Source organism: Spinacia oleracea, chromosome 4 (assembly GCF_020520425.1).
Source record: "Spinacia oleracea cultivar Varoflay chromosome 4, BTI_SOV_V1, whole genome shotgun sequence".
NCBI classification, from domain to species: domain Eukaryota; kingdom Viridiplantae; phylum Streptophyta; class Magnoliopsida; order Caryophyllales; family Amaranthaceae; genus Spinacia; species Spinacia oleracea.
This window is the reverse complement of record NC_079490.1, coordinates 141805895-141829662: the sequence shown is the minus strand read 5'-3', so window position 1 is coordinate 141829662 and position 23768 is coordinate 141805895. Positions and strand designations below refer to the sequence as shown.

The 23768-nt window shown below is 36.6% G+C and overlaps 1 protein-coding gene across 2 annotated transcripts; it reads left to right on the top strand.

Moving 5' to 3' along the window:
* Positions 1 to 20769: 20769 nt before the first annotated feature.
* Positions 20770 to 23436, top strand: LOC110797967 (uncharacterized). 2 transcript variants are annotated; one of them, XM_056827177.1, is made up of 2 exons: positions 20771 to 21823; positions 22382 to 23436. In XM_056827177.1, exons 1-2 carry the CDS (start codon positions 20895 to 20897, stop codon positions 23190 to 23192), a joined length of 1740 nt encoding a protein of 579 aa, XP_056683155.1. In that variant the 5' UTR covers positions 20771 to 20894; the 3' UTR covers positions 23193 to 23436. The 2 variants fall into 2 exon arrangements, with proteins under 2 accessions (XP_056683154.1, XP_056683155.1); XM_056827176.1 differs by having other exon boundaries at positions 20770 to 23436.
* The last annotated feature ends 332 nt before the right edge of the window (positions 23437 to 23768 follow it).

Sequence of the window (23768 nt, the reverse complement as noted above, 5' to 3'; positions counted from 1 at the left end):
AGCTCGTGAACAAGCTCGTTTATGTTCATTTATTTAATTAATTAGACGGGCTTGAACACACATAGAAACTTGATAAATAAATTAGATTCAGGAGCATGAAATACTGGACATATCGGTAAGTGCAACGTCTAATTGTAAATTGTAACAAAATTCATAATTCACGTTCTACAAAATTTTTAAGTGTTTTATTTGCCATGGAATGTTAAATACTCTGTTTTTTGAGAGCCTCAGCGGCTATATTTTTGTAAAAAGCTAACTGAAATGAATTTCCCTTTATTTAATTATTGGTAAATGGTAAATGTAACTGTTTTTTTGTCGTTTAGTGCCTTTTATTTAGTTTCCTTTTAATTTAAATGCATTTTAACGGACGTTAGTGACGGAAAACAAAAAGCAGCGGATTCCATCCAAACGCAGGGACCTAAATGCTCCTTTTGAAACTTGAGGGACCTAACTGCTCCTTTTGGCAAAGTTTAGGGACCTGCAGATCTATTTACTCTACTTTCTCCGTTTATTTAATTTGCATCATTTTTCTTTTATGAAAGTTGCATATTAGTTGTACTATTTTCCTTTTATGGAAGTTGTATACTCCCTCCGTCCCTTAATACTCGCACCATTTTCATTTTTGGGTCGTCCCTTAATACTTGCACTGCTTCTATAAATGGAAATGTTTACCAATATTATTTTATTTCTCACACTTACCTACTAACCCACCTACAACCCTACTTCCTACAAAAAATCATTTAAAAATTCACAACCCCCACTTACCACTCCCCACCACTTACGCATTTTTCACTAACTATATTAAAAAAAAAAAATACTCCACTATCAACTAACACCCATTAAATTAGTAAGTCAATTCAAGTGTCTTAAACTCCGCACCGGTCAAACCAGTGCGAGTATTAAGGGACGGAGGGAGTATTAGTTATAGGAAGAGTATGTGTTAATAGCTTCACATTTTTTTTGGTATTTACACACTAAATACTCATTTTACCCTTATTCACATTTTAGATGTTGTTTGGTTGACATACAATGTAACACCCCGACTTCTAAACATCATTAATTAGGTTAATTATCTTTAATTAGCAGCGGAAACCCTAATTTAGTCGGAGCGTCACATGTCGTATTTCCCTCGTGGGAAATACAAGGCGACATAACCTTTTTACATTTACTGACTACTGATGAGTAACAGTAATTATACTTCACTTCGATTAATTCTTTAATATTTACATCGAAATCTAAATGAAATTTAATAAATATTCCTAACATTGATTAAACATAAATATTAAATCCAACTCAGTGATTGAAATTTGACTTAGAGTTTAATTTGTTCATCCATTATTACTAGTGATACATGATTATCTTTATTAAGCATCGATCGTGAATTTGATGGTTGCATCCTCACTCTAAGGCATCCCCTGATCTTCTTCGTACCTAAAACAAAAGCAACATCGTGTGCCGAGGCCCAGTAACATACTACCCTAACAGCGTAAACTCATTTCAATTCATTTTATTTACTTTGCAATCAGGGAGAATAGAACATAGTAAAACACTTTCATAAATGCATTATAAAATAAACATCATTTATAACTTGAAACTTTGATAGTTCCCATTATCTTTCATAAAACCTTCATTTTACTTGGTAACTGACAAGTTAGCCTTGCGGGACGTCTCCCACCTTGCGATAGTCCTCAAGGAGCAATCTCCCTTGTTGGACATACGCCCGTACCTAATTAGTTTCTTTTTTTTAGCTTGCTGTAACCCTCAAGGAGCACTCTCCCTTGTTGGGTGTCCCGCGGTACGGCGGTACGTGCACGACCTAGAAATAGTAACCCCACTAACTGCCAGAACCGATTACACTTTTATTTATCATGTTTCGTATCTTATTCGTAACTCATAATTCTTATAAAATCATTCATAAACACATTTGAATATCATCATGCATAAAACACACTTTATAAACACAATTCATATCCCACAATCCATTAAAACATATCATTATAAACATATTTCATAAATTCATAAAACACAGTTCATAAGGGGATTGTGGGTGTTAGCAATAGATGTTACCTTAACCGTAGTTTATATTCCCTGTTCGATGGACCGTTCTTCCTGAGCTCCGAGTTCGATTTCTTTCACAATATTAAATCATTCAATTAGTTATTAAACGATTAATATCTTAAAATTAATACTTCATATTAAGTGTATAAATAATTGAATTTACGAATTATAATTTCATAGTGTTAACGAAAATGTTATTATTAATCAAAATTTCAATCTAAATTCATATTTCATAAATCGATTTTATACAAATATCATTTAAACCAAAACTCTGTCGAAATATATAATAATATTATCATTAAGAATTTATTTAATTGAAATGTTTAAGTAACCGTTTTATTTTTACAAAATAATTAGATTGGTAAATAATTGGGCAAAATAACAAACTCACTTTGGAAATTTGGGCCAAAGGAATTGGGCCTCTGCTTAAGAAATAAAGGAAAACAAAGTTCCAAATGGAACTTGTTTCCCGTAAGGCGCAGAGGAGCCGCGAAGGAACAGGGGACGGACGAAGAGGAAGGGCAGAGAGAAGGGAGGTGGCGGCTGAAGCCTGGGCGGCACGGCGGCGCTAAAGCGCGCCGGTGATGGTGATTGCGGTGCGGCGGAACAAAAAGGAAGGGGACGAGGGTGGTCGAGTAAAACAAGGGAAAACAGGGGAGGGGTGTTTCCGGTCAAGTCTGGTCGGCGCAGCGGCCGTTCGCTGGGTTGTTTGGGGCGGAGATGGTTCTAAGACGAGGTTAGTGTGAGGTTATGATACATATGACATTACATAGATCATGCGGAAACAACCATTAACCCAGGACAACATATTATTTACACATAATCATATAGCATAATTTAGATGCATACTCTTTGTTGCGTGCCCTCCCTAGCTGCGCCCGAACCGAACAAGAACAAGTCTTTAGGACTCCAAGTGTCGTCCCTCCGTAGATAGTCCACAGCACGTCCGGATCCGCCTTAAGATTGACCAACTAGAATCGCCCTTAAGGTACTAGAAAATTTCGGCACTTTTATGAGCAAGATGTGTGTTTTAATTTTCTCTCAAAAAACTCACTTTTGAATACTTTTGAAACTTGTTTTAAATTGTGAGCCCTAGCCTCATATTTATAGGGGTATGGAAAGGGAATCGAAATCCTATTCAGATACAAATTAATTAAACCTAGAATCCTACAAGAACTCTAATTTAATTAATTTATCAAATAGAATTAGGAATTTAATCATTAACCGAACTCTGCATGTTTTAGGAAACGTGCACGAACACAAACACTTTCACACACACGCACGGCAGCCACGATGGGCCCCCATGCGTGCGCGCGAGCAGCAGCCCACGCAGCGCCCGCGCGCGCTGCGCGCTGCGCGTGCTGTGCGCGTTGTGCGCGCTGCGCAGCCTGCTGGGCCTGGCCTTGCGCTGGGCCTGGCGTGGCTGTTTGTGCGGCGCGCTTGGCTTGCTGGGCGATGGCCTGGCTTCGTGCTGGGCCCTCGTCCGGCAGGCCTCGTCCGATGCTTATTCGTACGATGCGCTTCCGATTAAATTTTCCGATTCCGGAATTCATTTCCGATACGAACAATATTTAATATTTCCGATTCCGGAATTAATTTCCGTTTCGAACAAATATTTAATATTTCCGTTTCCGGAATTATTTTCCGATTCCGGTAATATTTCCGATTCTGACAATATTTCCGTTTCCGGCAATATTTCCGATTCTGGCAATATTTCCATTTCCGATAATATTTTCCGATACGTACCATGTTTCCGTTTCCGGCAACATCTACGACTTGGATAATATTTATATTTCCGATACGATCCATATTTCCGTTTCCGGCAATATCATCGTTTCCGGAGTATTCATTTCTTGCCTGTGACGATCTTAGCTCCCACTGAAACCAAGATCCGTCGGTTCCGAATATTCATAGATGGAGTATTTAATGCCATTAAATACTTGATCCGTTTACGTACTATTTGTGTGACCCTACGGGTTCAGTCAAGAGTAAGCTGTGGATTAATATCATTAATTCCACTTGAACTGAAGCGGCCTCTAGCTAGGCATTCAGCTCACTTGATCTCACTGAATTATTAACTTGTTAATTAATACTGAACCGCATTTATTAGACTTAACATAGAATGCATACTTGGACCAAGGGCATTATTTCCTTCAGTCTCCCACTTGTCCTTAGGGACAAGTGTGCATTTCCTAATTCCTTTGTCGCTCGATGCTTGCTCTTGAACATAAGGTAAGAGTTGTCATCCTTATTACGTCCAGAGGTGTTCCTCGGTTTCAGAGTTCAACTGATCAAATAAACAGATAATCATAGCCTATGATTCATCCGAGCACGGCCATGCATTTCACAGTTTCTAGCTCTCCGAGTGGCCTTGTACAACTTTTAAGCATCTCATCCCGATTTATGGGAGGACAATCCCAATCTTGCGATCTTGAGATTAGACTTCGTTTGATAGGTGATTACCTGAGCGTTGCCTTTATAGCCTCCTTTTACGGTGCGACGGTTGGTCAACGTCAAAGCAACCAGTTCTCAAACAAGTAATCTCAAATCACTCAGGTAGTGTCTAATAATTTAATGAAATTTACTTATGACAGACTTTCATCTCTTACAGTAAAGTTTCATAGGTCTTGTCCGATACTAGTCTTCCCAAAGTAAGTATCTATGCAAATGATTATGACATTGCCATGTCCACATAGTTCAAGAAACAGAACTACTAGTCATCTTGCATTCTAATCGTCTAACGTTTTCTATGCGTCCAATTTTATAGAAAACTCCGATTAGGGACCATTTTCAACCTTTGACATTCAAGTTCACTTGATAGACATTTCTTAGTCACAGGACTGGTCCTGACAGTCTATCTTGAATATATCGTCAAATTTGAAGGGACTCATCATTTAATAAACCACAAATTAAATGGAAAAATGAATTCTTTTCATTTATTGTGAATGATTAACCAATAATGTTTTACAAAGATTTAAACTCTAAAACTTTAAAACATTAAACAGAGACATCAAAGCCATTCTCCAATATGCTTGATTCCCATAGCTGCAGTGTGCGAGTTGTGCTTCGCCTGCGGCAGAGGTTTAGTTAATGGATCTGATATGTTGTCATCAGTTCCAATTTTGCTTATCTCGACTTCTTTTCTTTCAACGAACTCTCGTAGAAGGTGAAATCTACGAAGTACATGCTTGACTCTCTGGTGGTGTCTAGGCTCTTTTGCCTGTGCAATAGCTCCGTTATTATCACAATACAGGGCTATTGGTCCTTTAATGGAGGGGACTACACCAAGTTCTCCTATGAACTTCCTTAGCCATATAGCTTCCTTTGCTGCTTCATGTGCAGCAATGTACTCCGCTTCAGTTGTAGAATCCGCAATGGTGCTTTGCTTAGCACTTTTCCAGCTTACTGCTCCTCCGTTGAGGCAGAAGACAAACCCAGACTGTGATCTAAAATCATCTTTGTCGGTTTGGAAACTTGCGTCCGTATAGCCTTTAACAATTAATTCATCATCTCCACCATAGACCAGGAAGTCATCTTTGTGCCTTTTCAGGTACTTCAGAATGTTCTTGGCAGCAGTCCAATGCGCCTCTCCTGGGTCTGACTGGTATCTGCTCGTAGCACTGAGTGCGTACGCAATATCCGGGCGTGTACATATCATAGCATACATTATTGAACCAATCAATAATGCATATGGAATCCCATTCATTCGTCTACGCTCATCAAGTGTTTTTGGGCACTGAGTCTTGCTTAGAGTCATTCCATGAGACATGGGTAGGTAGCCTCGCTTGGAGTCCGCCATCTTGAACCTATCAAGCACCTTATTGATATAAGTGCTTTGACTAAGTCCAATCATCTTTTTAGATCTATCTCTGTAAATCTTGATGCCCAATATGTACTGTGCTTCTCCTAGATCCTTCATCGAAAAACATTTCCCAAGCCAAATCTTGACAGAGTTCAACATAGGAATGTCATTTCCGATAAGCAATATGTCGTCGACATATAATACTAGGAAAGCAATTTTGCTCCCACTGACCTTCTTGTATACACAAGATTCGTCTGCGTTCTTGATGAAACCAAAGTCACTGACTGCTTCATCAAAACGTATATTCCAGCTCCTGGATGCCTGCTTCAATCCGTAGATTGACTTCTTTAGCTTGCATACCTTTTTAGCATTCTTTGGATCCTCAAAACCTTCAGGCTGTGTCATAAACACAGTTTCTGTTAAAACGTCGTTTAAGAAAGCAGTTTTGACATCCATCTGCCATATTTCGTAATCGTAATATGCAGCGATTGCTAACATTATTCGAATAGACTTTAGCATTGCAACTGGTGAAAAGGTTTCATCGTAATCCACACCGTGGACTTGCCTGTAACCTTTTGCAACCAATCTAGCTTTGAAAACTTCAAGTTTCCCATCCTTGTCCTTTTTCAGTTTGAAAACCCATTTGCTTCCAATGGCTTGGTAGCCATCTGGCAAATCGACCAAATCCCATACTTGGTTTTCAGACATGGAGTCTAATTCAGATTGCATGGCTTCTTGCCATTGCTTGGAGCTAGGGCTCGTCATAGCTTGCTTGTAAGTCGCAGGTTCATCACTTTCAAGTAATAGAACGTCATAGCTCTCGTTCGTCAAAATACCTAAGTACCTTTCCGGTTGAGATCTATATCTTTGCGATCTACGCGGGGTAACATTTCTAGATTGACCATGATTCTCACCAGATTCTTCTAAAGATCTCTGAGTTTCATCCTGAATGTCATCTTGAGCATTCTCTAGAGTTTGTTGTTCGACTCGAATTTCTTTGAGGTCTACTTTTCTCCCACTTGTCATTTTGGAAATGTGATCCTTCTCCAAAAAGACACCATCTCGAGCAACAAACACTTTGTTCTCAGATGTATTGTAGAAGTAATACCCCTTTGTTTCCTTTGGATAGCCCACAAGGATACATTTGTCAGATTTTGGATGAAGTTTGTCTGAAATTAATCGTTTGACGTATACTTCACATCCCCAAATCTTAAGAAAAGACACATTTGGAGGCTTTCCAAACCATAATTCGTATGGAGTCTTTTCGACAGCTTTAGACGGAGCTCTATTTATAGTGAGTGCAGCTGTATTTAGTGCATGTCCCCAAAATTCTAATGGAAGTTCGGCCTGACCCATCATTGACCTGACCATGTCTAGCAAGGTTCTGTTCCTCCGTTCTGACACACCGTTCCATTGTGGTGTTCCAGGAGGAGTCAATTCTGATAGAATTCCACATTCTTTCAGATGGTCATCAAATTCATAGCTCAGATATTCACCGCCTCTATCAGACCGCAGTGCCTTAATCTTCTTGCCTAATTGATTCTCTACTTCACTCTGAAATTCCTTGAATTTGTCAAAGGATTCAGACTTATGCTTCATTAGGTAGACATAACCATACCTACTGAAGTCATCAGTGAAAGTGATAAAGTAGCTGAAACCACCTCTAGCATTTGTACTCATTGGTCCACATACATCTGTATGGATTAAAACCAATAGTTCATTTGCTCTTTCTCCAACTTTAGAGAAAGGTTGCTTCGTCATTTTGCCAAGTAAACATGATTCGCATTTACCATAATCCTCTAAGTCAAATGGTTCTAGAATTCCTTCCCTTTGAAGTCTTTCTAAGCGTTTCAAGTTTATATGGCCTAATCGACAATGCCACAGATAGGTGAGATCTGAATCATCCTTTTTGGCCTTTTTGGTATTTATGTTATATACTTGTTTGTCGTGATCTAATAAATAAAGTCCATTGACTAATCTAGCAGATCCATAAAACATCTCTTTAAAATAAAACGAACAACTATTGTCTTTTATTATAAAGGAAAATCCCTTAGCATCTAAGCAAGAAACTGAAATGATGTTTTTAGTAAGACTTGGAACATGGAAACATTCTTCCAGTTCCAAAACTAGCCCGGAGGGCAACGACAAATAGTAAGTTCCTACGGCTAATGCAGCAATCCGTGCTCCATTTCCCACTCGTAGGTCGACTTCACCCTTGCTTAACTTTCTACTTCTTCTTAGTCCCTGTGGATTGGAACATAAGTGTGAGCCACAACCTGTATCTAATACCCAAGAAGTTGAATTAGCAAGTATACAGTCTATAACGAAAATACCTGAAGATGGAACGATTGTTCCGTTCTTCTGATCTTCCTTTAGCTTCAAGCAATCTCTCTTCCAATGCCCCTTCTTCTTGCAGTAGAAGCATTCGGATTCAGAAGTGGGTTGACTGACCTTCCTCTTTGCAGATTTGGCGCCAGTTTTCTTAGTTGGGCTGGCCTTGTTTCCACCTTTCTTAGCATTCCTCTTCTTTCCAGATTTCTTGAACTTGCCCCCACGCACCATAAGCACATCCTGCTTATCACTTTTGAGCGTCTTTTCAGCGGTCTTCAGCATACCGTGAAGCTCAGTGAGCGTTTTGTCCAGACTATTCATACTGTAGTTCAGTTTGAACTGATCATACCCGCTATGAAGAGAATGGAGGATGGTGTCTATAGCCATTTCCTGAGAAAATTGCTGATCCAGCCGACTCATATTCTCAATGAGTCCAATCATTTTGAGAACATGTGGACTTACGGGCTCGCCTTTCTTAAGCTTGGTCTCAAGAATTTGCCTATGAGTCTCGAATCTTTCGACTCGAGCCAGATCTTGGAACATGTTCTTCAACTCACTGATGATTGTGAAAGCATCTGAGTTGATGAACGTTTTCTGCAGATCCGCACTCATGGTGGCGAGCATTAGACATTTCACATCCTTGTTGGCATCAATCCAACGATTGAGGGCTGCCTGAGTGACCCCGTCGCCTGCAGCTTCGGGCATCGCCTCATCTAGGACATACTCCTTTTCTTCCTGCATAAGAACTATTTGCAAGTTCCTTTGCCAGTCAAGGAAGTTTTTCCCGTTCAACTTCTCCTTTTCGAGAATTGATCGAATGTTGAATGAATTGTTGTTTGCCATATTAAAAACTACAATTGAAAAGAATAAACAAATAAATAACCATTCACAGTTACTCTTAATAAACTTAAATTCTAGCATACATGCATAATTCAATGTTTATTAAGCATTTTATTCAAATTATGTGTTCCGGCAGGTGTGAATAAAATGATTCCAAGATCCTAAAATCATTGAAGAACTAAGCACAGTTTGTCGACTTAATCCTAGAACATCTTAGGTAAGCAAAAGCCTTTTGCTAATAGTCTAGAAACTATTCTTGGTTGATAGGTACGTCTAAGAACTTATTAGGTAAACCTATCGAATTTGCCACGACATAAAAGGACTCCTTACTTATATCGTTGAGTTTCACCAAAACTAACATGTACTCACAATTATTTGTGTACCTTGCCCCTTTAGGACCAATAAGTAACACCTCGCTGAGCGAAAACTATTACTAGATTGATGTAAAGGATATCCAAGCAAGTGTATATTTTGGCATGGCACCTTTTAACTCAATTTTTAAGTTTGGAACTTAAGGCTCTTACTATGTTGGTTAGATTTTAAGTGAACTAAAATCCTTAATCATGCAACATAATCAAGCTTTTGATCTCATGCATTTTAAGACATATTTAAAACAATAAATAACTTAAAGCATGCATAAGATAAATGTGATCTAGTATGGCCCGACTTCATCTTGAAGCTTTGACTTCAAAGTCCGTCTTGAAAATCTCCGTGGGAGGCACCATTTTCTTCAAATAGGATAAGCTATAACTAATTACAACTATTTGATGGTTCGCAGACCATATTTGAATTGAAAAATAACTTTGGTACTTTAGACCAATTACATTCAAATTAATGGTACGCAGACCATATTTTCTATCCTATTTGGGCCATACTAGTCACTTCATAACCTGCAAAACAGTACATATACAATATATACCATTCACCCATTCATTATCATGAATGGCCCACATAGCTGGTTAGTAAAACACATTATGCATCACGTAAACATTTGCAGCAATTAATCAAGGGCACCAATAATCTACCAATTATTCAGTCCTTATTAATTCTAATCAAGTTGTTTTAACCTTAAGGATTTGTAGACCTAATCAAGAGTTTATGACTAAAAAGCGCTCCCACTTAAACCAACAAATTTATATGCTTTACTAATTTTAAACATAAAAATGTATTTCTAGTCCAACCGGAAACATACAAATTTAATTAAAATTTAAAGCTCATATCAATTTATAGTTGAATCCAAAAGTTTAATTTAATTTCAGTCGTATTTAAATTAATTCATGATTTTAATTTTAGTAAAATAATTAGAATAAATAAAATTTATTATAATTACAATATTCAAAATTAAAATCCAAGAAAATAATTTAAATTATTAATTTTAAAATTAATTAAAATTACGTGAACTGAAATTTTCAAATTAAACATTCAAAACGATCTTTAATCGTAACGCAAACACCCTACGCGTTGCACGCCCATGGGCCGCACGCACACAGCCATTGCTGGCCATGTGCGCGCAGCCCATGCGCTCGTCGCATAGCTGCTGCATCCCCATCGCAAGCCTCCGCACGCATTGGTGCTCGCTGCGCGCGCCAGCGTTCATCGCACGCGAGCTATCGCTCGCAGTGCGCGCGCGAGCCATCGCTCGCTGGGCGCGCGACATCGCTCGCTGGGCGCGCGACATAGCTCGCTGTGCGCGCGAGCAATGCTGGCTGTGCGCGCGAGTCCTCGCTCGTTGTGCGCGCGAGCAATGCTAGGCGCAGCGCTCGTGGCACGCGAGCTTGCGCTCGCTGCGCGCGAGGCTGCGCGCTCTTGTGCGAGGCAGCGCGCGTTGTGGCGCAGCTCGCTTGCTGCCCACACGCGACTGCCTTGGCTCGCCCTTCGCCCATGCCCATTCGTCCATTGCTCGTGGCACACGACACAAGGCAGGGCTGCTGCCTTGTGCTCGTGCACTACGCCCTTGCTCATTGCATTCGTGCCGCACGGGCGACGAGCTCCCTTGCTCGTCGTCGCATGCCCGCATTATACAACACCCCTTAAGGGTAACACGAAGCGTCCATTGCTTCGTGCGTGCAAGTTTTATGAACGAATCGCATAAAAATTTAAAATTTATATTTAAAATTAATGACAAATTAATAAATAATATTAATTTCACAATTTTAGGGCGAAAAAATCGAAAATTTATTATCCAATTGATTTCCGATTGTTATGGATTCAAGTCTAGGTCATAAAAATTTAAAATTTATCATAAATTTACAATTTTTATGGTGGTTTTTAATCATAGGTTTCTAATTAAATTACAATTAATTATGAAAATCAAATTAATTCTAAATTATTCTAATTTTCAACAAATTAATCATAATTACAAATTAGATTGCATAATTAACAAGACTAGGCATTCAAACTTGTTAAACATATGCAGTAGGTCAATCAAAAATTCAAGATTTATCAACAAGAATCGCAAATATTTAATTTAACATCTTAAATTTACGAAATTTTGCATTCGAAAAACTAAAACCTTCGAAAAGTCATAGTTAGGCTTCGAATTTGAGAATTCTGGGTTCGGCAGAAAAATTTTATTTTTGTCAAAATTTTAGAATGCCTTTTACATGCGGAATTGACACAAAAATCACTCAATTCGGATGAGTAACGAAGAAACTGCCGAAAAACTGCGTACGTATAATTAAATAAACGCAATTTGCAATTAATTAACAATTACGAAAATTAATCACCCCTTTTAATTCTTGCAAATTTGTAATATTTAACCATGTTCATGCAATTTAGATTATGAAAATAATAAGGGGCTCGTGATACCACTGTGAGGTTATGATACATATGACATTACATAGATCATGCGGAAACAACCATTAACCCAGGACAACATATTATTTACACATAATCATATAGCATAATTTAGATGCATACTCTTTGTTGCGTGCCCTCCCTAGCTGCGCCCGAACCGAACAAGAACAAGTCTTTAGGACTCCAAGTGTCGTCCCTCCGTAGATAGTCCACAGCACGTCCGGATCCGCCTTAAGATTGACCAACTAGAATCGCCCTTAAGGTACTAGAAAATTTCGGCACTTTTATGAGCAAGATGTGTGTTTTAATTTTCTCTCAAAAACTCACTTTTGAATACTTTTGAAACTTGTTATAAATTGTGAGCCCTAGCCTCATATTTATAGGGGTATGGAAAGGGAATCGAAATCCTATTCAGATACAAATTAATTAAACCTAGAATCCTACAAGAACTCTAATTTAATTAATTTATCAAATAGAATTAGGAATTTAATCATTAACCGAACTCTGCATGTTTTAGGAAACGTGCACGAACACAAACACTTGCACACACACGCACGGCAGCCACGATGGGCCCCCATGCGTGCGCGCGAGCAGCAGTCCACGTAGCGCCCGCGCGCGCTGCGCGTGCTGTGCGCGCTGCGCAGCCTGCTGGGCCTGGCCTTGCGCTGGGCCTGGCGTGGCTGTTTGTGCGGCGCGCTTGGCTTGCTGGGCGATGGCCTGGCTTCGTGCTGGGCCCTCGTCCGGCAGGCCTCGTCCGATGCTTATTCGTACGATGCGCTTCCGATTAAATTTTCCGATTCCGGAATTCATTTCCGATACGAACAATATTTAATATTTCCGATTCCGGAATTAATTTCCGTTTCGAACAAATATTTAATATTTCCGTTTCCGGAATTATTTTCCGATTCCGGTAATATTTCCGATTCTGACAATATTTCCGTTTCCGGCAATATTTCCGTTTCTGGCAATATTTCCATTTCCGATAATATTTTCCGATACGTACCATGTTTCCGTTTCCGGCAACATCTACGACTTGGATAATATTTATATTTCCGATACGATCCATATTTCCGTTTCCGGCAATATCATCGTTTCCGGAGTATTCATTTCTTGCCTGTGACGATCTTAGCTCCCACTGAAACTAAGAACCGTCGGTTCCGAATATTCATAGATGGAGTATTTAATGCCATTAAATACTTGATCCGTTTACGTACTATTTGTGTGACCCTACGGGTTCAGTCAAGAGTAAGCTGTGGATTAATATCATTAATTCCACTTGAACTGAAGCGGCCTCTAGCTAGGCATTCAGCTCACTTGATCTCACTGAATTATTAACTTGTTAATTAATACTGAACCGCATTTATTAGACTTAACATAGAATGCATACTTGGACCAAGGGCATTATTTCCTTCAGTTAGGTGGCCGGAGTGTGGTGTCTTTGTGGCTGGGTGGTGCGGCAGAGGCAAAGAATGATAGAGGCAGGGGAGTGCGGCACTGCGGGCCGATTTGGTCGAAGGAAAGGGGTGGGGATTGTGGCGGTGGTGGTCGATTAAAGCAGCCAGCAGTGAGGCGAGGTGGTGGAAGAGGTGTTGATTGGTGGTGGTTCGACAGAGGAGAGAAAAAGGGGAGTAGAGTTGTCTTTGATTAATTTTTTTTTTTGATTTCTGATGTTCCATTTCAACTCTGAAAAATGGTGAATTTGTAAGGGAAAAAGGAAGAAAGCAATTTGGAATTGTAAACATGGAGAGTGAAGGAGAAGGAAAAGAACTTGGGGATTAAGCAAATGAATATAGACAGATTCAAGGGAAAAGAGGAAGGAAGGAAATTTCTTCCTTCTTACTTTGTACGTGGAGAGCAAGGAAGAGAAGAAAATTGGAAATGTGCTCTTTAGGGGTATTTTAGTAATTTCAACTTAGTTAGGAAAATTTCTGAAATTTCTTTGCTATATTTAGGAACTGATATAAATAGGAGTGTTTAATTAAAATCAGATTTTCAAATAATTCTTTATAAAATACCGATAACGTAAAATAAATTTAAAATTCGAAATAAATAAGATTTAAAATGGTAGTTTAAGCTCGTAAAAATTAAATTATAAAATCTGAAAAAAATAAATCGTGTAACGATATTAAAACTCAATCACAATAAAACTTTGTTAATTAAAATAAAGTTTGAAATTAGGATTTAAAACGGTTTTAAGCTAAATAAAAATAACTTAGCATAATTAATCAAGTTTTAAAAATTCGGGGTATTACATACAAAAACATGGAAAGTTGAAATTCCTATGAATTGCAAAGTATGTGAGTTGTTTGGTTGACAATATTTTGATGAAATGGGGGAAGTAAAACTTCCTAGGAATTTCAACTTCCCACAAAATGGGGGAATTTGTTTACCTAGTCCCCCTTTGGTAAGTAGAAATTCCCATGGGAAGTTATTTCCCACATTATTAACCAAACAACTATTGGAAGTTCCCATGAATTTAATTAGGTAGTGTTTGGTAACTTAGATTTCATTTGAAATTCTTGAATTCAAATATGGGAATTGAAATGCTGAAATTGAATCCAAATCAAGTGTTTGTCAAACACCAATAATTTCAATTCCATAATTTCAGTTCTAACATAGTGTTTGGGAAATAAGTGATATTTTAATTCTATAATTACAAAAGATTATTCACTTTTTCCCCCTAGAACAATGCAGATCTCTCGTATCATATTGCTTACTTAAATACTCATATCATTGAATCCAAAAATTTAAAATTTAAAAAAGAAAGAAAGAGAAAAGGTGGTACAATTGCAGGAAAAATTACTCAATTTCTCCTAGAAAGAGATCGAAAGTTCGGCAACATCAAAATGCAATTGAATATTACCAATTGAACCTTAAATTTAATCATCAAGATTAACCATTGAAGATTTCAGCATACCAAAGGTAAATAATTGGAATATCAAAATACATGATCTGATTTTGATTATAGACTAATTTGATAGAAATAATTTAGCAAATCCAAAAACTCAAATAATGGATTTTTCACGGCGGGATTCACGGCGGAGGAGTAACGTCTAGGTCTGTCGTCGACGAAGGATTGAGGCGAATTTCTTGGATTAACGATGACATGATTAGAGTTGGTTGCCGCTTGTGAGTCGTGCAAGTGGAGATGGCAATTACGTAGGTGGATAGGGTGATTATGGGGGTGGTCGACAAGAAGGCGGTGGTGGAGTTGTCGTGAAGGCGACGGTGGGTTTGGGATAGGAGAGAGAAATAAGTTGTTAAGAGAAAGTGGGCAAGGTAGAGTGAGAGGAGTGAGAGCCGTGATTACTGCCAATGTGGAATTGAAATGACACCCTTTGAATGGACATTTCAAATTCTTTAAAATGAACTTATTTTTGCAAGGGATGGATTTGGCCCAAATTCAATTCCAAATTCCATATATATCCAAACAAGTGAATTGAGCCAAATCCAAAATTACAAATGAAATTCAGATTCCCAAACAGGCCATTAAGGAACTAATTTCCTATGAATTTGCATTTCATGGGAAATTCTACTTCCTATGTGAACCAAACGACACCTTACATTTACCATTGTTATCTAACATTTTTCTGTCAAGGGACCAACTCAACCAAAATCTTAAGTTGATGGTTGAAGCCCCAATATTAGTTTTATACTCTATCACGCCCCCTCACATGAAAACCCTTTGAGCTTGAAGTGTGGATGCAGCATAGGCCTTCTCATACCTAGCGCGAAATATTCCACTTTGAAAAGGAGGGGTGGATGAGATTCGAACCCGTGACCTTTGCGTCACGTTGGCTCTGATACCATGTCAAGGGACCAACTCAACCAAAAGCTTAAGCTGATGGTTGAAGCCCCAATATTAGTTTTATACTCTATCATTTTCCTCTCTTTGTTTGTTATCACATGGACAATTTTAATATTTATATTTTGTTTTCTTAGTCTTTCTGCCTAACCCAAATGATGCAAGTAAAATAAAAAACATATGAGATATTAGATACAGTCGGTCTTGCATGTGTTAAGCCACACCATCAACTGACAGTGTGGCGCGTTCGCATTGGGGTAATAGTGTGCTGCCCAACTAACTACTAATGGTTTATATATAAAACGCAAAGGCATATGTCACGTAATTGATCCATGGATCAGCAGTCAAGTTAAATTACATTAGAGGTTTGATGCATGAGTTGGTCTTGGGTTTTGCTCTTGGCAGAGGCAATTGTTTTCTTTTTCCTTCTCTTATTTTGGACAACGATACAACTTTTTTCATTTTGTTAATTATTCACATCTTAATTTTAAAATTTTGGTGTTTATAATATTATTCAAGATTACTCACATAATATATAGGATTATTAATCTTCAAATAGTTACTATTTTTTAAAGTGGTACTTTATCATATAAAATATTGTGAAGTTACTTTAATTTTTAATCACGGCTACATGTTGTATGTTAATGGTGTTACTTTAATTTTAAGCGCAACTATCACTGATATTACTCAAGATTACTTATATTTGTAATTGATTACTTCTATTTATAATTCCAGTTACTTTGTAGTTTTAACAGTGTTACTTTTAATCCAGTTACGTAGTCACGTATAACATTAGGAAGTTACTTTAGTTTTTTTTTACTAAGGTTATATTTTGTATGTTAATGGTGTTCCTTTTAAACCAAAACCACAGGCGCACAACTACTACTTATATTTTTTTTTTTGAGGGGAACAACTACTACTTATATTACTAAGGGTTACTTCTATTTATAATTTCAGTTACTTTTATAGTTTTAGAAGAGGTACGTTTAATCAAGCTACTTATTCACTTAAAAGATTAGGATGTAACTTCAATATTTTACTAGGGTACTTTTTGTATGTTAATGGTTTTATTTTTAAGTATTAGGACAATTACTACTAATACTACTACAGATTATTTCTATATGTTATTGGTTACTTCTATTTAAAATTATAGTTACTTTTATAGTTGTAGCAAAGTTACTTTACTCCAGTTACATGATTTCTTTAATATTAGGAAGAATTAGAAGGTAAATTTGTAAAATATTAGTAAGTTACTTTAATGTTTAATCAGGGCTACATCTTGCATGTTAATGGTGTTACTTTTAAATCTTATGATCGAAGTTACTTTGATGTTTAATTAGGGTTACATCTTGTATAATAACTAGCTTTTGAGCCCATTCAAAGAACGGGCGGTTGTAAAGTGGTTATTTAGTGTATTTTTTTAAGCTCTAATTTTATTGAGCTTGTGATTTTAGAGAGTATATATGATTTAAATAGAGGTAAATTTTGAAGGTTGAAAAAATATATGTAAATTAAATAGTGTATTAATATTGAGTGTTAATCGGGAAGATGGAGTGGAAGATGCAGAATTAATAGATTGGTGAATTGATGTTGTATGAGGGAGGCGGTTGGAGTTGCATATATAATATATCAAACAACAAAGAAAAAATAAAATTAAAAAACCAAATTGATGGAGGAAACAATGGATAACACGTGTCATCTAATCAAATATGGTGACACGTGTCATCTAATCAAATGTGTTTTTGCTAGGTATAGACTAGGTATAGATGGTGTTACTTTTACATACTCCGTATTAGGCAAAGTTGTCACTAATACACTCATGGTTACTTTTTATATTATTCGTGAATTACTTAATATCATTTATTGAGTTACTAGTTACTCTGTATAATTACTCCGAATATTTGGGGGAAAAAAAAAAAATACTTCATATAATTTATAGCGTACTACTATACTATTAAGAGTGGAGTTGTCAATTTTGAGTTACTTTTGTATAAGGAGAAATAAAAGCTAGGGAAATAAATAAATAAAGTAAATAAGTAGTAAAACAAAGATGAAAAGATTGCTTCCAAGTACTCAAACTCGCGACCTTTGCTAATGCAAGCAGTGCTTTATTGATGAAGAGATTGACCACTGAGCCAAGGAAATAAGTAGTGTAATTTTCTCTGTGTTTTGTTATTTAATGGATCAAATCAGGTTGAGAACGATTAAACTAATAGTGTGAGCGCGTCACACCATCAAGTTGATGGTGTGGCTTGCCACATATGAGACTTTCGATTCAAGATTTTAGATTTATCAAACACAAGTTGAACAAACAAAATTTGATCCTAGTAAATACTAAATTCATCTGAATCATTTATAGTTTTATACAATCATATACAAACTCAATGTTATTTTTTCTGAAGGTAGATTCGTATTGATGTATAATAATATTTTTTCCCGCCACACTCTACACATGAACCCCTAGCGAAATTGCTTGTTTTTTTTTTCCTGAACATACATTTGTATGGATGTATCTTACTACGTAGTTAGTAGATCTACCGAAAAGTATGACTGTACCCATCTATAGAAGATGGGTCGTATGGATGTATCTTAATGTTATTTTACAAACACTTATATACGACTAAATTCTTCATCAGTTCTTAAATTCTTCGTCAATTTTTCTAAATTTGTGAAAATTCAAAAAATCCAAGAAAAAAACCTAGAGACCTATTCTTAAAACCCCAATTTGCAGAAACTCAATTCTTGCTTTGAAAACCCAACAATGAAAGGCATTTCCAACAACCACAGGCCGAAACGAGAAAAGCTTGTTACTTTAGTATGTGTAATGGCCTTTAAAGACCTTAGTATAGTTTTACTATATAGTATGTAGTTGTGTAATAACTCTTTATTTTATGCAAAATTTAGCCAATGTCAAAAAAAAAAATTCCAACAATGGAGGCCAAAACCCCACCACCATCCATATCTATATCGAACTCCTCCTAGACGTTGATTTGGAAGTAAAATCAAACAAACTAATTTAACCCACAAAAATTCAATATATTTCGCTCTATTTGATACGCGATTCTTCCCTAATCAACCATCGCAATTACTTACGAAGTAAAATCGAGAAAAAGGGGAAATTGAGAGGAGATCGAGAGAGAGCGCACATCAAACTCTGCGGTGATGAAGTGGAATTATAATGAAAAAATTAGAGAGTTGGAGTATATAACGACTACGTTCCACCTCCACCGGTGATGATGGACTGCCATTTCTCCTTTCTTGAATAAAAAAATTCTTGCTATTCTTAAATGCTATGATAATTATAATTTTATGAATTTATTTGATTCCTCGGAGTTTAATTTTGGGAAATAATATAAAATGCAACTGAATTTGATCGAGTGTGTTGCTTCTAATTCGGTTGAGAATAATTTGATGAATTATTGTTGAATAATGTTTCTGATTTTGATTTAGTGTAATGTTTCTAATTCTGGGAAATAATACAAAATGAATTGGATGAAGGTAGGAGAAGGAAGATGGTGTAATAACAAAAAATTGATGGCGTTAAGGTTTTAAGGGCATGTCATACTTTGTTTTATAACCGCATGGGGTATATGGTGAATTTTTGAAAACCTCAGGGGTGTATAATGAATTATTGAAAAACACAAGGTATTTAGTGAATAAAGTTAAACGTCGGGGGTATTTGGTGAAAGAACCTAAAAAAATATCGATTTTAACTAATGATAATAATAAATTTTAATCCGTTTAACAATAAATAATAATAAAAATTAATTCGGTTCCCTAAACAACAAAAAAATTCAAATTTATAATTTTTGTAACAATTTAATAAATAAAAAATGTTAACAGACACTTTGTGATTTTTTTTAAAAATATGTTAATAAATATTATAAAAAAACTATATCAAAAGTATGCAAAAGCATATAGTTTTTTGCATTTTGACTTTGCACAATGGTAAAGACTTTTACTGTTTGAGTTTTTACCATGGTGGAAGCTTAAAACGAATAATCTCTACCGTGGTTGAACCTTAAAACGCAGAAGCAACCATGTTAAAACTTAAAATTTGAGCTTAGATAAACTTCCACAGTTTGGGCTTACACCATGGTAGAAGGTGAAATGGAAGAAATCTCCACCACGTTGTAAACTCAAACCGTGCAAGCCTCTAAGTCAAAAAAAGAAAATTGATTCGATTTTTATTATTCCTTAGTGATATTGATTAGTTTTGTGTAATTTAATACTCCCTCTGTCTCTTTTTATTTTTTACGTATTCCATTTTGGGTGTCTCATTTTGTTCTTTACATTTCTTTTTATATTATCACATAATACATCAATATTCTATCATAATTTGTGCCCAAATATTATTTTAACTAATTAAATCCATTGGACATTAAATATTTCTCATTTTTCCAATGTCAGATTTTTGATAAAAGTGAAAACATTATAAATAAACGTAATTTTTATTGTTTAAATAAAAAAAGTAGAGTAATCTCTATGCACATTAAATGGTCGTTAAATCGCGTGAATAACATCAAACGTAAAGAACAAAAAGAGACGGATGGAGTATTAAATTTATTTTCCACAAAATGTAATTATTTTTTTGATTAAATTTTTATTTGAATATATGTTAATTAAAATGAGAGTACAAAGTGTAAAAGAGAGAGGAAATATAAAGAGGGTAATTGGATCATTTAATAGGACGATAATATAGAGATGTGAGTAATATCCGAAAGGGGTTTAGATTCCTTCTATTGGACTTATTTTGTCTGGAGTTAACTGGATTTATCCGAACTTATTTTAACTTGTCTGAACTTATTTTATTCGAATTAAACTTATTTGTTTTGAAAATGTTTGAAAAAAAACTTGTTTTTTCATGAAATTATTTTAACTTATTTTGTTTGAAATTAGTCAAACGGAACAAAGACTGAATTAGTCACGACTTCAATACTCCGCATAAATCTCAAATAAGAAAGGTAATCTGAATACGTTTTTTTTTTTTGGACAAGGCAAGTGAAATCTTGTTAAATTTTTATCAATGCGAGGATTTCGAATAACAAGTTTTTATAATTTTTATTTATATGCATTTAGATATATTAATTCCTTAAACATGTCTAAAATATGTTTAAAGAGAAATGTTACATGTATTATAGAGGAAAAATATACTCCGTAACAAGGTAGGAGGTACGTAACATATTTCCGCCACCCTCAACGGGGCGCTACGATTCTGCAGTCTAGCTAGCACTACGGTTCTGCAGATGGACAAAGCAAAAAATGCTTACACCAAAGGGGAAAAAAAAAGAAAAAAACAAAGCAAAAAATGCTAGTCGTCCGAGGAGTCCTTCAATACTTAAATTAGAGTACAAATCAACTTTTTCATTTCTCAAAAAAAAAAAAAAAAAAAAAAAAACAACTTTTCCATTTAATGTTTTTCGGAGGGAGAAAGATGAATCGCCAGAAACCGCAAAGCTTCCATTAACTTACCTTCAAACCAACCTGCCAAAACACAGAAAACAAACTCACCAAAAATTTCAACCAAAATTCAAAATTATGGTAGAACATGAAACCTTAATCGAAGAGAGAGAATCACAGATTGTGTTACCCATTAATGGAAAACCCTCATTCAGAATTGCCCATTTCCTAAAACCCTCAATTCCATCTTCAAAACAAGCACAAACCCTCTTCAACCCTCCTCCCAACCCTGATCCTACTAAACCCATTTCCCCAATTCTCAAATCTTTGTCCTCAAAAGTTCACTTCTATGGCTGGAGGTACCCTCTAAAGAACTGGAATTCTTGGGTTAAGAAATTGCGCCCGTCCTTCGAGTCAACATGGAAGAATGCTTCGATTTTTGAAGCTATCATGGCTTCCACTTTCGAAATCCCGAAATGTAGAATGTCTGTTTTTGCACTTGCTGAGAAATGGTGCTCGGAAACCAGCACGTTCGTGCTGCCTTGGGGTGAAGTTACCATTACTCTGGAGGATGTATTAGTTTTGGGGGGATTTTCTGTGACAGGGGACTCTGTTTTGAGTGAAATCCGTTCGAAGGAATTACTCGAAATCGAGGAGAGTTTGCTCGTGGCACGGTCAGAGTTGATTAGGACTAAGTCTAAGAAAGCGAGCCAGCAGCAATGGATGGATATGTGGATGGGAAAGGGGCGAGCATTCGAGCACGAAGCATTCTTGTGTTTGTGGTTATCTAGGTATGTTCTTCCTGCTGATGATTGTAGTACTATGAACAAGAGTGTTTTTCAAATTGCTGTACTTTTATCTAGAGGGAATAGGATTGCACTTGCACCTGCTGTTCTTGCTAGTATATATAGAGATTTGAGGTTGTTGAAGGAAAAGATTGCGACTTTTCGAGGTTTAGGTGATCAAGTTGATGGAAATGTGTTAAAACTTGGGCTATGGGCACCCTTGCAATTGTTGCAAGTCTGGTTTTGGGAAAGGTTTCCTAAATTGAGCCCAAAATTCAATTATGTGACTAAAGGTTCTTGTAGATTAGAAAGATGGCATAACGTGAAATTTCTGAGAAATAAGGAAGTGGATTTGGTTATTGATTTTGCTAGTGATGATTTTCGATGGAGACCTTACTCGAACCCTCTAAATAATTTGCCATTTGAACTTGATTTGGAGTCATATGGTAGGTGTATAAGGGTCAGTCATCTGGTTGGATTGGATTGTATTGAGCAATATTTTCCTCACCGAGTAGCAATGCAATTCGGGCTTGACCAAGATATCCCAATCCCTTCCCTTTGTAGTGACACAATGGAGAATGCTTGGACTAATTACAACAAGCCGATTGGAGACATGAAGCTGTACAGGCCACCAAAGCTCTTCGAGTCAGGTGTTACACCTCGTTACTTGGACTGGTGGAAAAAATTTAAAGTTGTCAAGGAAAGTTCCAGTTTTGAGATAAAGAAGGAAGGCATATCGATTACATTGGAAGAAAGACTGAGAATTAAAAAAGAGAATAATGAAGCTGATGTACCTCCTGGTTTTAGTCCAAAGGGGAAAAGGGTGGCAGCAGAACCGGATAATTCCGTGGATCAACATAAACCTAGCCCCAAGAGGTCCAGGCAATCTCTGTCTTGTCCTGTTATTGACATAGAGAGTAGTGAATCCGATGCTTCTCCTGCTACTTTTTCTCAGACTAAAGGGGTAAGAGTTGAAGTTGATTCTGATGATGATCACCTAACATTGACAGAGCTGTTTAAGGTAACGGGTACTGAAAGAACAAATAAAAGTGGTCAGTTTTCAAAAAGCTGTGGAGAGAGCCCTATATCTTCTGCAGGGGATAATGATTTTAGACGAGAGAAAAAAAACACAGAAGATCACACCAGACTCATTTTGCCAGCTGAAGAAGTTTCAAGGAAAGGACTCACTGTTGAAGATGGCACTGAGAGTAAAGATGGAAGTTCAGTCAGAAGTCCAATTAGTATTGACAAGAATGAGGTTCAAACCAGTTTCAATGGTGCTCTTGAGTCTCCAGGTATTGATCTTTTAGATCGGATTGCTAGGCTGCAGAGAATTGTAGACATGGTGAAGGCAGCTAAAATTGTCCAGGTCTAGAGGCAAACTAAATGATTCTGATTGTTAGTTTCTCTCATTTATGTGATTATGTCCATATATCTTTCTTCTTTTGCCTGTGATTACAATGTATAGTAGTAGATGGAGTATCTAAGGAAAACTGACTGAACCTTAATTATCCATGGTCATTTATCTCGTGCTTTGTAGTATTAGATACTGTATATTTTGGGAACAACAGACTCTAGGTTGTAGGCATGTTGGCAATCAAATGTTGTGATTTTGCAAAGAGCTTCTAGTCTTGCTATTTATCAAATTTCTCCATTTATGGTTGATGCTTTATATGGCTTTGTTCATGTAATACGGAGTGTGATTGATACAGTTGCATCAGTTATGATTCCCTTCAGGCAAGGCTTTCAGCAAATCACTATACATTTGCTTTGCCTATAAATGCCTCTTCTTCATGGTGTTTTTCATGTATTTTATCATGCTTTTCTAAATCTTGTTATTTAATATTTAATATTCTGGATTTGCGAGTCAGATGATTGTTCTAACCTGATGTAATTGGCAATGAAATCCTTTAATCCTGCAACTGTAACACTAATTTTATGGAGTTCATAA

What these genes read in the sequence shown, in the direction of transcription:
- LOC110797967 (XM_056827176.1), top strand. Translation starts at nt 20,895, where the DNA reads ATGCTTACACCAAAGGGGAAAAAAAAAGAAAAAAACAAAGCAAAAAAT.